Source organism: Euleptes europaea, chromosome 12 (genome assembly GCF_029931775.1).
Source record: "Euleptes europaea isolate rEulEur1 chromosome 12, rEulEur1.hap1, whole genome shotgun sequence".
Taxonomy (NCBI): Eukaryota; Metazoa; Chordata; class Lepidosauria; order Squamata; family Sphaerodactylidae; genus Euleptes; species Euleptes europaea.
The window spans coordinates 41,535,530-41,551,430 of record NC_079323.1 but is presented as its reverse complement, the minus strand read 5'-3'; the positions used below and the strand labels follow the sequence as shown (position 1 = coordinate 41,551,430).

The window sequence follows — 15,901 nt, the reverse complement described above, 5'->3', positions numbered from 1 at the left end:
TGGGTAAAATAAAATGACCTATACCTCATTTTCCACTCTATTTCAGAATCTCATGTTACCATGAATTTTTTTTACGAGACAATATGTTTTCCTTGAAAGTTACTGACTAGCTATTCTTCTGAGTCTTTTCACAACACCTTTGCTTATCTGTTTTGTTTAAATCCAAATACGTGCTAAATCTGTAAGAAAAAAAATTGCTTTCTGCTGGAGAAATAGTGAACTAATTTGAGTGAAAGTTGAAAGCAATTGTTTAAGATGCACATATAATGTTTTGTGGAAATGTACATATCACTGATAGGGGGAAATCTGCATTATGCCTTGAAGTTACAGATTATTACCATTAAAGGAAAAACATACAACCCCCCCCCCCCATGCAGCTTCTAAAATTTGGAAACTGGAAATTGATGAAGAATATTATGAAGAAAAAGCTATATAATAAAACAGGGAGAGAATCAAACCCAAACCCCATTAATGACAGCAGCAAAATTCAGGAAAAGTTTTTTAAAATGTTTAACCACGACCATTACTATCAGAATTCCCACTATTTCTTTTCTCTGTCTTTAGATAGTTATTATTATAAAAATATATTTAATACATGTTTATATTGTGATATTTTCTCTATCCTTTTCTATTGAAAATATATTTTCCACAGAGTGATAAATCTAGAAACAAAGTTGTCTATATACTGTAACTAGATTGATGTATATGCTACATGCATTTTTTTCGTACACACTAATGGGAATGCACATATCTGCACTTATGAGAAAGGGCATGTCCAAACAGTTATAATAAAAACTTATTTGATTCGTAATTTATAGACTCTTATTATATGCACATCAGTCCCAAACACATTTTATTGGAAGTAAGGCCCAGCTCATGGAGAACCTTCTAATATTGCCAGATAACAGCAGCCATCAGCCAAATTCACAGTCACTTTTGTATTTAGCTGGTGGCACTTCTTGTGATATTCAAAGTAGAACTTGCACATGCCAGAGCAATAGAGATATCCATCCATCCATCCATCCATCCATCCATCCATCCATCCATCCATCCATCCATCCATCCATCCAATATAGCACCTTTCTCCCCAATAGGGATCCAAAGCAGCTCGCACCATTCTCCTGCATTCAATTTAATCCTCAAAACAACCCTGTAAGGTAGGATAGGCTGAGAGTGTGTGACTGGCCCAAGGTCACCCAGCAAGCTTCCGTGGCAGAGTGGGGATTTAAACCTGGTTCTTCTCGATCCTAGACCAACACTCAAACCACTACACCACGCTGGTACGACCACCCTCCCAATTCTCTTTGAACAGCAAGTAAGTACCATTAGCTGAATGCATTAGTGACTGTGTATTTGGCAAGATGTCATTTCAGGTATATTTAACTGCAAAAAAGGGAGTGCTTTTAGACACATTTGTTGTTTTAATGGGTTACATTAAAGGGTTATACTTAAATAACACTCATAATGTAACCAACACAGGTTGAAAAGTCACATTTTTTGTCAGTGAAGCAAAGAGATTTCATGTCCTTGCAATGTATTCTTCCTTCATTTGGGCTACTGGCAATTCAGTATTATCCTGCAACAGTCTCCCAAACAAGCAGCCACTCCAAACCAGCCCCATTTAGGGCGCTTTCACACATGCCCAATAATGCACTTTCAGTCCACTTTCAATGCACTTTTCAGCCAGATTTTACTGTGTGAAATAGCAAAATCCTTTTGCAAACAATTGTTAAAGTGCATTGAAAATGGATTGAAAGTGCATTACTCAGCATGGGTGAAAGGGCCTTTAGCAAGACATCCATGTGCCAGTGCTTATTCTGCATGTCCAGTGGTGGCTCACATGCTACCATAAATCATAAAAAAGGATTGCTTTCAAAGTGGCTAACATAGGGCTTCTTGTTTGTGAGAACTTGTCTTTAGTCACAGCATTTCAATGGAGAGCCAAAATATTACTGGCAAAGCTATCAAATTGGCATAAGGTAGACATCAAAGCTCTGGAAAAGTGTAAAAGCTAAACTGAAAAAGAAATGTTTCTTTTACACAGGAGGCTGAACTTTTAGAAATTACAACTTGTATGGCTGCTTTCCCATATGAGATAAAGAACAACCCCCCCACAAACATTAAAATGAGCATTTGTCAATAAAAAATTTGTCAATAAACAATTGTGAAAGACATGAAGCAAAACATGTTTCTTCCAGTCCTGTGGCTGAGACCCGACATGCAGAATGGGAGTGCTTGCATGCACAAAGTTAACTTGGCTGTTGAAATTAATTCTAAACTTGCAAAAGACAGGCAAAAATATTAGCATCCATTAAAAGGTTGGGCTACATTGTGGCACTAAGAGCATTAAGGAGTCAAATGAAAGCGTAGTCTGACACAGCCTTTTACACTACAATCATAGTAATACAAGGGAAAAAATAATTTGCACAGTTCTGTAATAAGCCAACTGGTACTGTTCATTGAAACCAGAGGGCCAGCCTTCCAAGACTTTCTTTCTACTACTGTTAGTTACACACAATACCCTTTTCATAATCTTTAAAATGGTAAATTAAACAACAAATTCTTGCAACATTCCTCTTAAATCACCCATATCTACCCTTTAAGTATAAAAGAAATGCTCTAGTGTTGCTTCACATCATCTGTCTTAATGTATTGTGCTGTCTTGTCTCTACATGTGACATATGTGTGGTTGTGCATGGCTTTTAGAGCATGCAGATGTGCTCATTTCTAGTACACAGCAGCACATATCACATGCAGAGTTTGGAAGATATAGCCCAATAGATCTATGAAAGTTTTGTAGAAGTACAGCTATTTGTAGAGCATTTTCTTTATTATATGGCTATTAAAGATTATGACTGGAAGGACTAACATATCTAAGGTGGCTGTGATAATAAGCACCACCACGTTGATTCCTGTATATCTGTTTGGTTTATTTCTGTAATGGACAACATTTTTGTATACTATTATTTCCTTTCCCTGCGAGAACCTAGTATATTGTAGTGATCAAGTTACCTTAGTGCCTTGAATGGATAAGAACATGACTGCGCAAATGGAGAGCAACGCTATCACTAGACTCTTCCTCCATTTATACTGATTGGAAATCATGACGGTCAAAGCAAGGGAAAACTGAAAACATTCTCACAACACTGAAAAAAATGGAATAAAATAGACATTTGGAAAACTGCCCGTTTGATTTGTTTTCAAATAAATAAAAAGGCTGGCCTGCAGAAATATGCCATAATAAAACTACTACATTCAGTGAAGAATTCCCTTGTTCACAAGTAGCAAATGCTTGTGGTTTCTGCAGCATAAGTATCAGATGTGACTATATATGCATTGCTGCACTGTACAGAATAGCTGACAATTATCACGTATTGCATGTTTCTTAAAAGAACTTTTCCAGGGAAAGTTCAGTATACAGTAGAGGCATATAGAGATGTTTAAAACTGAAAAAAAATAGAACTAGCCAATAATTATATTAATTTTGCAAGTTACTCCAAACCATAAAAGGCAAAAAAGGACCCTTAGATGTCCGAGCAAATATATCTAAATACATAGTATCACAAAAATGTGATAGCCCATCATTTCTCGCTAATCGTTCACTTCAGTCTGTGCACACACAAGTATTCACTATAAGTTGTCATTGGTCATTTTGGCCAAGAACTCTAAAACTCTCCATACCAGCAATTCAACTATTACAAAGTAAATGTAACAATACAATCCATACATTTGGGATTTAGTTAACAATAAAATAAATATTTATGTCAAACTCTTTTTCTTCTCTTGATTGCACACGTTATATTGGAAGCTAAATGGTCACAAAACATGAAAAGAAATGTCAATTATTATTTTGTCACTCTACCATCAAACTTTAATATATCGAGAAGGTAGCCACTCCGAGCCGAGAAGGCTTTAAACTTTCAAAGAAGTCAGTGAAGGCTTTCCAGATACTTTACTGTTGTACAGAGCTGTACATCCATGCCGAGCTATTCACCAGTGTGCAGCAACAGTCTTGCAGTGGGCCAGGATGTTCTTGGCCGTTAACTGAGAGAGAAACTATGGAGTGAGGTTAAAAATTCCAAGCTGGAAGTATTAACGTAAACATTATATGTTTCCTGTATGATCAGAAGGTTGCAGTTCTTGAAGCTGGGAAGAGCAGAAAGAAGGAATGAGAGTGTCTTCCATTTTTAGAAATGCTGAGGCACAAAACACAGTCGCTTCTAGAATTTTCATACATGAAATCCTTTCTCTTGTATGTGCATCATGTGTAATCGCAAAGTCTGTAAACTGCTCACTATTCGTCTCTGGTGCCCAATAAGTACAACACCAATTCTTCTAATGTCACTATAATGCCAAAAAAAAAAAAAAAGTTTAGGAGTCGCTCTGGCGGCAGTAGGTACAGTACATCATAAATATGCAAATTAAATTATTCCCTGTTGGCAAGCCGTAGCCTGAAAAGCTAACAAATATTTTGGAAGGAGACTTGAAATTGTTAAGAATAGAGGTGCGTTGCTAACGGTGAAAATGAAAACAGCAACGAAAACAGAGAATCCAAATGAACAGCCACATGATTGGACTAAGCACATTTTTGTGAACCGTGCCTGCGACTTCACATGCCATAAATGAAGTTTACAGATAGGGTTGCCAACCTCCAGGTACTAGGTTGAGATCTCCTGCTATTACAACTGATTTCCAGCTGATAGAGATAAGTTCACCAGGAAAAAATGGCCGCTTTGGCATTGAAGTCCCTCTCCTCTCCAAACCCCACCTTCCTCAGCTCCCCCTCAAAAACCTCCTCCTGGTGGTGAAGAGGGACTTGGCAATCCTATTTACAGAGAACTGCAGGGGTAAAGGAAGTTCTAAAGCAGACTTACTCAATACTCATTCTTGAAACAAGATCCATAGTTGTATACCCTGCTGCCATGAAGTTATTTTTATATTGGCCCATTTTTATTGAGTCCAGCCAGTCACTGACTGATACAAAGAAAGGGTATTCTGGAACTTCACCAGGTGAATCTGGCATTCTGTAGGGGGGAAATGCAAACAAAAAACACATAAATGCAGATACAAGAACTTAGCCTAAGTTTTCTGAAGACATATTTGTAATATATAATAAAAGCCCTGAGCCTGGCTTTGGCGGGGGAGGGTGGGATAGAAATCAAACATAATAAACAAACAAATGTATCAGATGAACCAAGCAAGTAAAGTTAGATTGTAACCTTAGTCGGCTGGATCCTATGATCCTATTAATGCTCAAGGCATAAATGGAAGGAGATCTTTCCCACCTTCCTACAGCATTTCCCTGTGATCCCAAAAAGGCCAGGGATCAGGGGACCTTCATGAACAAAAAGTCATACAACCAAAGGGTGGCTGCAGTAAGGAGGGAGAAACAGAAAAAGCTGCTTCTCTCTGCCTTTTCTGCCAGTGTCCCTTCTGCTGGCAGAAGGACTTCTGTTGGTGGAAGAGAGCATGTGAACGTGATGGTGTCCAATTAAGTCTTCTGCTGTTTGTACCACATAGTTTTTGGGCCCCTGACAACTGGCAATGCCTTTTTGAGAGTTACAGGCTGTTGTAGGAGGGAAAAGATCCATTTGCCTTCATAGAACCTGACTCAGAGTTATAGTCACAACTGGGATTTGATTGTTCTGGAATAAATCAACCATAATTTCAATATATAGAACAATTTTCAGTTTCAGGCTTGGTTTGTTTTTTAAAGAGACCTAACCAGAAAACTTCCCATTTGCAAATAAGTCAGAGATGGACTTCTCTGTTGTAATCCTTCATACCATTTGGTACACGTAACCCCAACAGAAATAAATATAATGTGTTCATGCACAGTTTTGATTGATTGATTGATTGCTACTAGTATTATGGTCCCACTACAGATTTTTAGGATAAACTGAGTGACATAGGATGACACATTTTCTTTAGCCAACTGATGACAAAGAAGAGAAATATTCATTCTAAATATCAATGGCTCTCTGAGTCTTCTTTCCTGTAATTACTTGCTATTCACTTGTTGTTATTACTTATTACTTGCATTATGCAGCTGGATGTCCCCTATTTCTTGTAATTACACACATAAAATGAAAAGGTAACTTCCTGCCAATGTTTTAGCCAAATTCTGTGTTTTAGCTGCTGGAAATTCATGGCGGCTACTTCCATCATCACAGCAGCGCAATATCCCACTGCCATGATAACACTGTGCTACCTGCTGTCATTTATCATTATGGTTATAAAAAAAGTATGTTACGGCAAGTCTTACACAAGTATATCCTCCACTAGAGTATGAAGAGAGCTGGGGTTGCGTATCAATTTGTCTAGGAAGCTGACAATGTCTGTGAACTTTGGCCGGTGGTTTCTTTCTTTTTGCCAGCAGTGAAGCATTAGTTGGTGAAGAGAAGCAGGGCAGCCCATGGGAGCTGGAAGCCTGTAACCTTCTTCTATGGACAGAATGACCTATAATAATAGAAAAACTCAGAGTGAGGCAAGATGATGTGGTTTCACATTTCCATATGCAATACAGACTCCATGTCTAATGTCATGGACGTAGACCTGAATTGACATGGAACCCATTAAGACAAATGGTCTAAGACAGAGCCTCACGTCACAGATTTCCTTAGATAAAACATAGTTCCGTGTATAAAACTTCATCTCACATGATGTCTGAGGCCTGTAAGGCACCCTGAATGCTATCCATAATGTGTAGAACAGAATTATACAGATTATTCCTCAACAGGTCTCTCAATGGAACGTATTTCCTAGTAGATCTAATTAGTTCTACATCTTAATTTTGCTATCTTAAAACAACTTGCACCAGAACAGTATGATTTCAATGATAATCCCTTCAGGGCTATTTCAGTGGCATGCCTGAATCCATCCATATACCTAAAATGCAGACTGCACCAGTCTACTGCTACATTGAGATAAATATGGAATAATATATAAGATCCCACATATATTAGTGTATTGTTAGATGTGGAATGTTCTCCCCCATTCAGCTGGATTCTACAAATGAATTTGATTCACACAGTTGAGATTCTGGAGTACAATTGAAACAATACCAACATTTAGTAGGTCCCAGCAGCCCTGAAGCTGAGCCAAACGAGTAAATTGTTCACTAATTTGTGAATATCACAGTTATTGTCACAAGAAGTCACAACTCCCTGTGAAGTCTGTATTTAGAACCCAGTTCAAGTTCTCTTCCTTGAAATACAGTTAATAACGAATGTTGGTTATGGAATTCAAAGGAAACTCAGGGATTTTTTTTTTTAGTGACTTAATGTCATAGTTATTTTAGCTTTGCTTCCCAAATTAGAAAAATCAATGTTTAGTTCCATATGCTCGTTATATTCCGTTCAATATTCCTTTCGTTTCATTGAATAATTTATCCAAGTTCTGTGATAGAGAACTCCCTTTTGGTTACATTTTGATAAATTTACAATCTAGATGTAAAAGTGACCTCACTGCTGCCTTCATCACATTCCAGGAAATAGCACAGTGCCTTAGGGAGACTGCCCTGCATATGTTGTCTTTTCTCCCCAGCCTAAGACAGGCTAAATGTTAAAGCAAGTGGTGATAATTAAATGTTACGTGTCCTTTCCTGAACTCATCTGCCTTTGACACCACACTTGGAAAGCCAGCTTCAAAGTCTACCTATCCATTGACTGAGTTGAATTTGTAAACTCCAGCGCCAAATAACCCACAAGATAATTATATCCATAAATAGCAATGATTTGAAAATATAGGCTTTTGCCTAAATGGGGATTAACACCCTTCCTGTGTCCATTATATTACCTGTTCCGATAAGACAATATTGTCTCTTGGTTTAGGAGTATTTTGTGTATCACCACCATAAAACACAGAAAATGAGAGAACATAGATGTATTTTTACCGTTTCTTTTCCTTTTTGAGTTGCCTGTTTTGGTGGGGTTTTCTCTCTGTGTTTTTTTAGCAATTATGTAAAATGTGCTAGCTAGGGATAATTTTGCACCTCAAAACCAACCATCATGCACTGTATTGTCGAAGGCTTTCACGGTCAGAGTTCATTGGTTCTTGTAGGTTATCCGGGCTGTGTAACCGTGGTCTTGGAATTCCAAGACCACGGTTACACAGCCCGGATAACCTACAAGAACCAATGCACTGTATTGTTACTGGTTTTAGAGGAATGGTACTTGGGAGGTTGAAGGTTGAAAGTAATGTAATATATAGAAGAAGAAGAAGAAGAAGAAGACTTGGTTTTTATATGCCTATTTTCTCTACCACTTAAGAAGAATCAAACCAGCTTACAATCACCTTCCCTTTCTCTCCCCACAACCTGTGAGGTAGGTGGGGCTGAGAAAGCTCTAAGAGCTGTGACTAGCCCAAGGTCACCCAGCTGGCTTCATGTGGGGGAGTGGGGAAACAAATTCAGTTCACCAGATTAGCATCAGCCACTCATCTGGAGGAGTGGGGAATCAAACCTGGTTCTCCAGATCAGAGTTCACCGCTCCAAACCACCACTCTTAACCAGTACATCACTACAGTATACATAAATAGTGTATAGCGTTCATACTAGGACTGAGGAGACTCTGCTTTGCCACCAAGCTCATTGGCTGACCTTGGGCCACTCATTCTCTCTCAGTTTAACCTGATTGACAAGAATGTTTTGAAGGAGGGGAAAAATTATGTATACCATCTTAAACTCCTTGGAGGATGGCTCCAGGATATGGCTTTCCAGTAGGTTTAATGTGATCTCATAGCAGTTGTTTGTTTGTTAAATGAGATTTTTTTAGTCACCACTAATAAATCAGTTAAAAATAAAAATCAGATGATACACATAAAATTAAGATATATGATTCAGCACCATACCAATATCAAATCAGCCCAGAACATCTGATTAACCTCCAAAGGCCAACCTGAACAATTTGGTCTTGCAAGCTCCGTGAAAACTAAGCAAGTCCCACAAGACATTGAATCCACTCTCAATGCACTCTAATGATTTTTTCCAAGTGGATTTTGCTGTTTCACACAGTACAATCCATTTGCACAGTGCATTGAAAATGGATTGAAAGTGCATTATTCCGCATGTGAAAGTGCCCAGAGTCATCAGAGAGTGCATTTCATAGTGTAGGGGCCATAACTGAGAAAGCCCTTCCCCTGGAAACAGCTAACCAAACCATTCTGGGGCTAGGCACCTCCAAAAGGCCCCAAGAAAATGACCAAAGGGGGCTCCAGGGGTTGTAATGGGAGAGGTGGCCCCATAATTATGGCGGTCCCAGACCATAAAGGGCTTTAGAAGTTAACACTAACACCCTGAATTGGATCCAGAAATGAACTGGTAGCTAGTGCAGCTGCCGCAAAATTAGAGTAATATGAGCTGACTATGATGTTCCAGTAAGTAGCTTGGCAGCCACATTCTGAACCACCTGCAGCTTGTGAAGTTTTTTCAAGGGTAGCCCTATGTAAAGCAAATTGCAATAGTCTGATTTGGAGGTGACCGTTGCATGGATCAATGTGGCAAGGTCTGACCCAGACAAATAGGGAGCCTGTTGGCGAGCCTGGTGTGGGTGAAAAAACTATGATTGCACTACTGTGGACACTTGTTTATCCAACTATAGTGCAGAGTCCAGCCAAATCCCAAAGCTTTTTACAGAGTCTACAGCTATCAGCTGGACACCATCGAGTGACCCTTCAGCTAGCATCTCCATCTTTCCACATGACCTCTATCTTGGATGGATTCAAATTTAGCCAGCTTCATCTTAACCACCCGATAACAGCATCTAGGCACTGGGATAGTGCCAAATGCCCTGCCCCCAGCTTAGGGTTGCAAGCTCCCTCTTTTGCCACCGGCGAGAGGTTTTGGGGGCAAAGCCCGAGGAGGGCGGGGTTTGGGGAGGGGAAGGACTTCAATGCCATAGAGTCCAATTGCCAAAGCAGCCATTTTCTCCAGGTAAACTGCTCTCTATCGGCTAGACATCAGTTGTAATAGCAGATCTTCATCTAGTACCTGGCGGTTGGCAACCCTACGCCAGTGCTGATCCAGCAGGAGGAAGAGCTGCATGTCATCAGCATATCGATGTGTCAAGAACAAAATAGTACCCAAAAACAACAATAACAAAAAGCAATATATTTACAAAAAGTGCTATTCAGTGCTATTCAGTGAATGTGCAGACTTACAAAACACCTATATATTAAATAAATACACAAATGAACACACACAAATGCAAGACATATATGACATCAAACCTGGAAGGACCACAAAGCCATAGTGGCAACGCAAAAGTCCATGACAAAGGCAAAAGCCGGTGGAAAAGTCCATTAGATGATCCGCTTTCAGAGATCGGGCTAAGAACCTTGATGGTCATATGAATATTTACTGCCTATTATGGTTTTATAGTTTGATAACCTTGTATCGGGCTGACGAAGCCAAATAAGTGAAACGTGCCAAATTGATCAAGATAACACTTACCGGAAGAATTCCACGTTGTCATTCCTGGACTCTTCAATTATGACAGAACGCGGCAGCATCTTCTAATGGACTTTTCCACCGGCTTTTGCCTTTGTCATGGACTTTTGTGTTGCCACTATGGCTTTGTGGTCCTTCCAGGTTTGATGTCATATATGTCTTGCATTTGTGTGTGTTCATTTGTGTATTTATTTAATATATAGGTGTTTTGTAAGTCTGCACATTCACTGAATAGCACTGAATAGCACTGTTTGTAAATATATTGCTTTTTGTTATTGTTGTTTTTGGGTACTATTTTGTTCTTGACATAACTATATTTATAGTACCTAGCCTCTATATATTTTGGTTTATCAGCATATTAATGGCACCCAACTCCAAGCTGTATAAAAATCTTCTGTAAAATCTAGAGGAGTGAATTAGTAGCCAAAACTTTCTTGGCCTTATATAAAAGTGGGTAATTGAGACCCCTCTGGTGACTGGTAGTGATAGTGTTACTGCAGAATTGCTTCCTATTCACTGAATTATGCATTTTTTTTACCCAAAGTTACTTTCCCATTTTTATCTGTTCGTCAACATCCGAGTTTCCACAGAAATTTCACAGAAATTTCAATAGCCTAACTAATGTTTACTAATTAAGCATGAGGACATAAAAGGCTGTGCAACAGTCACAATGGATGGACATATCCAGCACCTGCCACACACTGTAAATGTGCATTAATCAGCATGACCACAAGTTTGAATGAATACAACAATAAAACAGTTATCAAGTAGCCCTTATCAAGTAGCCCATCTTATACTAGAGTAATAAAATGATTATTAAAAATCAACTAGTATCCTTTTGCCTGTCTTGATTCTACTACCAACCAATTTCATAGGGTGATCCCAAATTCTAATATAGTGGGAAGGGGAGAAAAGTCTATCTACTTTCTGTAAACAATCATTTTGTAGACCTCTCCCATGTCTCTTTCAAGTTCCCTTTCTTATAACCTAAAAAACCCCCAAATGCTTTAGCGGCCTTTCATCATAAGATGTACACACCAACCCTGTGATCATTTTGGCTGTTTTTTCCCTGAACCTTTTCCAGCTTTTTAATACCCAATCCTTTTTGAGATGCAGCAACCAGAATTGTATACAGTGACACAAACGTAACCATAGAAGACTTGTATAAAGGTACTCCCACAACAGGCTGTTTAAGAACAGGCAGTACATCATGGGTGCATTGTTTCCACTTCCATATTTTTTTCTATAGAACAGTGAAATCAAATGGCAGATCATGGAGGTGTCACCCATCAGGCTATGGGTAGTAAGTGCTGAAGACAATAGAGCACGACAGCTGACGGCCCATAATAAAAACATAATTCAATTTGTGGATACCCCAGGCACACTTTCCCTCCTGATTATATGCAGGTATGTAGCTCTTGTGACAGACTTCAGCAAAACTGGCTGAAGAGATCAATCTTTGGGTAGAGTGTTCACAAATCCTGTCAACAATAAAATTAGAAAAAGAATGCTACAAGATTTGCCAATGTGAATATTATGTGTGTATACACACACACACACACACACCACATTCAGAGACAGCAGCCACTTTAAATGAAGGTGAGCAGGCATTAATATGTGCATCAGAAATCAAGCTCCAAGAAGGTAAAACAACTAACAAATATTAATTGCATGTTTAGCTTTCCTTTTCTTCAGTGTAATGATCCATCTCCCTTTATCGTCACAGCAATCCTGTAAAGTAACTATGGCCCTCATTAACAAGATGATGTTTCCTCCAACACCTACATTTTTGCTTTATGGCTTACCCCTTTTTGAGCGAAATAACCTACTTTCCCATGCTGCTGGAACAAAGAATACTAAGAATACATATACATTGTCAGTTCAGTTCTATGCAGAGTTACACCAGCCTATGCCCCTCGAAATCAATAGACTGGAGTAAATCCTTTTAGGATTGCACAGTGTGCCTAATGTGCTCACACAGAAATAAGTATATCCAGTAATAACCACAATGATTGGGAATCTGATAACCCACTTGAAAACAGTAGGACTATTCTAGTGTAGGAATGCTAAAATAGATAACCATTAATGTCTACAGATCATTAAGCAAGGAGTAACTTGGAAGAACAACGATTTTAAAGACCATTTATATGAACAAACAGGTTTTGGGCTGGAAATACTTACATCTTGGTTAGACATCTCCCAATATGGCCTTTCTCCATATGACATCACTTCCCACATGACAATCCCATAACTCCATGTATCACTTGCTGAAGAGAACTTCCTGTAGGCTATAGCTTCAGGAGCTGTCCATCTTATGGGAATTTTTCCACCCTGGAAAATACGTTGAAACATCCTTAGTTTATAGATCCCATTTTTAGGCTAGAATTCTGTTGCCCCATGGAACTGCCTAACTGCCTAAAAAATGTGAAAAAAATAAATGGAACATATCCTTTGGCAGAATATCGGCTTTCTCCTGTGATCTCATTTACTAATATGACACTGATAGAATGATATCATAATTGAGATACAAATCATCTAATACATTTTAAGTCCCTTACTATTCATATAATTAATGAGACTTCATCATCTCAAATCTTAATACTTTTCAAGTCATATCTGAAAGCTCATCAAACACAAAAAGTAAGCATACTGACTGAAAAAACAGCACACTGAAGGGAGTGATAATTATTACTTTTCATTTACCATTTTTAAGTTTTCCTTTTAATATTTTCCTAAATCCCTTAAGAAGCCTGCCATTTCATATAAACAAGCTGTGGATTTGCATACAGATACGTGAAATCACATTGAAATTGATGTGTATATAATAGGGTTCTTCAAAATGCTGGCATCATTTTTTTTTTTTTTGCATCTTGACAAGTTAATATAAAAAACCCCCAACAACAGTAAAAAGATAACCGTTTGGTCACTTTCAGCGCATTCCTGACCTTTAAGGGCAAAAGCCCTTAGGAGGCCAGGAAGGCACTGCGCTGGCATTCGGGCCCCCTGTGCCAGCACTTATGATGGAGTTAGTGGCCCCAGCGCCTGCATGGAGGTCCGGATGCCAGGCGCCGCCACGGCAGCGCTGCCCAGGAATGCCGGCAGGGCCTTCTGCTGGCATCCCCCCAGTGTAAAGGCCTGAGCTGGTGTTCCAGGGGGACGTCCTGGGAGGTGTTCCTGGGGTGTTCTGGGGGAGGAGCTGTCGTTAGGCAGCCGCCTATCCCCGTTCGCCCTGGGTAAGCTGGCGGGAAGAAGAGCGAGGCTGCACCTGGTTTTTAGCAGGCGAATCCTCACTTTTCTCTATGGGGCGAAAAGACCCATTTAAAATTGAAAAGGCCTTTAAAAGGCTTTAATAAAAAGTTTTTGGCGCCGGGGAAACGGGTTAGGAGGCACCGCAGTGGCGTCTCCTCCCAGCCGTCCCCAAATGCCAAAATCTGAGGAATGCACTGTTTGTATATCAGTGAACTCTTATGGTTTCAGGGGCACCTAGTACCCTTAGAAATATACCGGACTCTAGCTACTTGGACTTACTTGGACTTACTTGAATTTCTAGCTACTTGGACTTACTTGGATTTTCAAAAGGCTTTGGACAAGGTACCTCACCAAAGACTCGGATAAGAGGATGAGTTCTCTTATGGATCAAACCATTTAATTGGTTAAATGACAGGAAGCAAAGAGTGGGAATCAATGGACAGTTCTCACAATGGAAAGAAACAAGCAGTTGGGTCTCATAAGGATCAGAATTGAGGTGGTTACTATTTGTTCATAAATGATCTGGAACTAGAGGTGAGTAGTGTAGTGGCCAAGTTTGCAGATAACACAAAATTATTCAGGATGGTGAAAACCAAGGATGACTGTGAAGAGCTCCAGGAGGACCTCCAGAAATTGGGTGCATGGATAACATATTGATAAGTATTAGGTGATGCATACTGGAACAAACAATCCCAACTTCAAGTATAGGCTAATGGGGTCTGAACTTGCTGAGACTGACTCTTGGGGTCATAGCAGACAGCTCAATGAAAGTGTCAACCCAGTGTGCTGCAGCGATGAAAACAGCAAACTCTATGTTGGGGATTATGAGGAAAGGGACTGAAAATAAAATGGCTGATACCCCTGTGTAGATCTATGGCGCAGCCTCATTTGGAATACTATGTGCAGTATGGTCACCATATCTCAAAAAGAATATTGCGGAGCTGGAAAAGTACAAAAGAGGGCAACCAAGATAATTAGGAGGTTGGAGCACCTTTCCTACAAGGAAAGGCTGTCTGGGACTCCTCTGTTTAGAAAAAAGACAACTTAGAGTCACATGTCAGAGGTTTATAAAATTATGCAAGAGGTAGAGAGAGTTGACAAAGAGAACTTTTTCTCCCTCTTCCAAAATACTAGAACTTGAGAGCATCCAATGAAGCTGATGGGCAATACTCAGGATGGACAAAAGGAAATACTTATTTACCCAGTGAGTGATTCAAATGAGGAATTAACTGCCAGAGGATGTAGTGATAGCCATAGGCATAAACAGCTTTAAAAAAGGATTAGATAGATACATGGAGGATAGGTCTATCAGTGGTTACTGACCCTGGTGTCTAAAGGGAAATTCCACATTTAGAGGCAGTAAACCTCTGAATACCAATGCCAGGAGTCAACATCAGGAGAAGGCCTCAGCCTCTGTGCCATATTGTTGGCCCTCCAGAGGAACTGGTTGGCCGATTTGTGAGACAAGATGCTGGACTAGATGAACCACTTGTCTGATCCAGCTGGGCTCTTCTTATGTTCTTACGTTAGTATTTATGAAACAATGCGAGTATCTGTCTCCCTTCCAGAGATGTAAGGGAGCATGAGCCAGCAGTTTATTCTTACTTGTCTTGCAAAATATGGCGGAGAAGAATTTTCAAGCTGGCTCAGGAGTGGGTAATAAACGATCAAAGGGCTTCCGTTGTAGTTACTGAGTATGCCATACTGAAAGTGAGCATGCCAGGTGGCATTTAGTAGCAATATCTCACAAGTGCTATCTGTTGACTAGGGCCTGGAATAAAACGTCGTGCATTTATTACAACAAATGTTACACCATCTTCTCCATAAAGATCAAGTGGGCTTTGTGAAGCATAGTACAGATCAAGTGAGACTGTTATTGAATATAATGGCAAGTATTGAAAAACATTCTCTTCCCGCAAGAGTACTGCCAGTGGAAAAGCTTCTGATGCAGTTAATTGATTTTATTTATTATATACCCATGAGAAGTTTGCGATACCTAAATATTTAATTGAATGGAGCACTACTCTCTATTAACAGCAGTTTTCCAACTTTACCACCACAGGCTGCCTCTTTTACCCCCATCCTCCATCTTTAGCCACACAAGGACCCAGAAGCCCTTCCTTACTTCCTTACCAGACATACCACAAACTGGAAGCCCCACTTGAAAGTGTGTTTAGCAAGCTACATATGTCTAGAGAAACCATT

At 39.6% G+C, this 15,901-nt stretch overlaps 1 protein-coding gene across 1 annotated transcript in view; it reads right to left on the bottom strand.

Moving 5' to 3' along the window:
• Window positions 1-3,879: 3,879 nt before the first annotated feature.
• The window catches only part of EPHA6 (EPH receptor A6), a 492,623-nt gene continuing 480,601 nt past the window's right edge, over window positions 3,880-15,901 (bottom strand). Inside the window, exons 15-18 of the mRNA XM_056858093.1 lie at window positions 12,629-12,778; window positions 6,266-6,459; window positions 4,875-5,024; window positions 3,880-4,344 (exon numbers count right to left, since the gene is read on the bottom strand). Of these exons, the coding sequence (XP_056714071.1) occupies window positions 4,230-4,344; window positions 4,875-5,024; window positions 6,266-6,459; window positions 12,629-12,778 (609 nt within the window). The 3' untranslated portion in view covers window positions 3,880-4,229. The remainder of the gene's footprint in view (window positions 4,345-4,874; window positions 5,025-6,265; window positions 6,460-12,628; window positions 12,779-15,901) is intronic.